This window comes from Triticum urartu, chromosome 7 (assembly GCF_003073215.2).
Source record: "Triticum urartu cultivar G1812 chromosome 7, Tu2.1, whole genome shotgun sequence".
NCBI classification, from domain to species: Eukaryota; Viridiplantae; Streptophyta; class Magnoliopsida; order Poales; family Poaceae; genus Triticum; species Triticum urartu.
Genome location: NC_053028.1, coordinates 222,658,941 through 222,660,865, shown reverse-complemented (window position 1 = coordinate 222,660,865; position 1,925 = coordinate 222,658,941). Strand labels below are relative to the sequence as shown.

General features: G+C 59.1%; 1 protein-coding gene across 1 annotated transcript; it reads left to right on the top strand.

Moving 5' to 3' along the window:
• The first annotated feature begins 493 nt into the window (after nucleotides 1–493).
• Nucleotides 494–1,715, top strand: LOC125521416 (tricin synthase 1-like). The gene is made up of 2 exons (XM_048686477.1): nucleotides 494–761; nucleotides 879–1,715. The coding sequence occupies exons 1-2, from the start codon at nucleotides 589–591 to the stop codon at nucleotides 1,447–1,449; spliced, it is 744 nt and encodes a 247-aa protein (XP_048542434.1). The 5' UTR covers nucleotides 494–588; the 3' UTR covers nucleotides 1,450–1,715.
• Nucleotides 1,716–1,925: the final 210 nt, after the last annotated feature.

Genomic DNA, 1,925 nt, shown 5'->3' with positions numbered 1-1,925 from the left:
CAAAAGCGCTTCTTTAAATTGCAGATTTTCCACCAACCGCCAGGGGTGACCAACGAACTGACAGCTAAACCGCGGTGGACTCGCATGGGGGGGGGGGGAAACGGGGGGGGGGGGGGGGGGGGGGGGGGGTGGAAGACTGGAAAGCACGATTAGAGACTGAAGCTTCGTGCTCGGTCGTTGATCGGCCGTGAACAATAGAAAACCGGGACGCTCTGCCAAATTTTCTACTCAAAATCAAATCCACGATCGATGCACAGCGGAGCAGGGAGGTTGGTGGTGGTAGGAATCTGATCGTGATCGATCATCGTCATATGCATGCCGCATGGGCTAGCACGATTGGAGGGGCGGGGTCGACACGCCAGAGAAAGAATAATTAAAGGAGGAGAAAAAACCACTCCTGCCAAAGCTAGTTGTTAGTGATCGATGGTGCTTCTTTTACAAGGCGCTGGTTGGTGGATCCGTGGTTCACCAACCCCCGCCAGAGGCCAGTGGATATATACGGGCACGTCCAGGCTGTGGGTGGACATACACTCGATCGAACCAACTCATTCCTCCTACCACCTCGGCACCACCAGCCCAAGCAGAGCCATGGCGCCCAACGGAGACAACACCGTGGCCAACGTCCACAGCGGCATCGACAGCACCAACAAGACGCTGCTCAAGAGCGACGCCCTCTACACCTACATCCTCGACACCACCGTCTTCCCCCGTGAGCACGAGTGCATGCGCGACCTGCGCCTCATCACCGACAAGCACCCATGGTACGTATCATCATCATCTTCTTCTTCCTCTGCATGCACGCTCGCACGTCGATGGATCGTTGTTACTACTCGTTATTGTGGTTGCTGATCGATCTGGCTCTGATTCTTCGGATCCAGGGGCTACATGCAGTCGTCGTCGGACGAGGCGCAGCTGCTGGGGATGCTGATCAAGATGGCGGGCGCCAAGAAGACGATCGAGGTGGGCGTGTTCACGGGCTACTCGCTGCTGGCCACCGCGCTGGCGCTCCCGGAGGACGGCAAGGTGGTGGCCATCGACACCGACCGCGAGTGCTACGAGGTGGGTCGCCCCTTCATCGAGAAGGCCGGCATGGCGCACAAGGTGGACTTCCGCGAGGGCACCGGCCTGGCGCGCCTGGACGAGCTGCTCGTCGAGGACGAGGGCGCGGCCAGCTACGACTTCGCGTTCGTGGACGCGGACAAGCCCAACTACGTGCGCTACCACGAGCAGCTGCTGAAGCTGGTCCGCGTCGGCGGCACCATCATCTACGATAACACGCTGTGGGGCGGCACGGTGGCGCTGCCGGCGGGCACGCCCATGTCCGACCTCGACACCCGCTTCTCCGCCGCCCTCAGGGACCTCAACGCCAAGCTCGCCGCCGACCCGCGCATCGAGGTCTGCCAGCTCGCCATCGCCGACGGCGTCACCATCTGCCGCCGCCTCGTCTAGGCGGGCGGGCGTCCGGCCCGGCCCGGCCCGGCGTGATCGTGATCCGCCGCGCGCCTGCCGGCCTGCGTGCGTGCCTGGAGTCCATTTCCTTACCAGCCGCTTATCTTAATCAATTGTATTATTTTTCCCTGCCAGCGCTGGCTTAGCGTGAAGCATCCGATGGTTTCGAATTTTCAATAACTTTTTTGGCTTTTCAACTTTGAGAGGAGTGGCTGTACTTACTGTACTATATATGGTGTTCCGATATGCGATGACGTTGTCGTGCATGTGGATGTCCTTGTCGTCACCCGCCTCATTGTTAAGTTTATCTCGATTGGATTGTTTAGCGTGAGACGGTGAGACACGCCGGATGTGCTGTAACGCACAGCGACGGGGGTGTGGTTAAACAACATGCAGCGACGGGACACGGAGTTGTCTGATCGATGTTGTACTCTGTTAAACTCCACGTCTTCGAGTCACCATCCTAGCTACTCCCT

Excerpts from the sequence above, each read along its gene's own strand:
- LOC125521416 (XM_048686477.1), top strand. The coding sequence starts at position 589 with ATGGCGCCCAACGGAGACAACACCGTGGCCAACGTCCACAGCGGCATC. Across the intron at positions 762-878 it reads ATCACCGACAAGCACCCATG|GGGCTACATGCAGTCGTCGT; the intron begins GTACGTATCATC and ends CTTCGGATCCAG.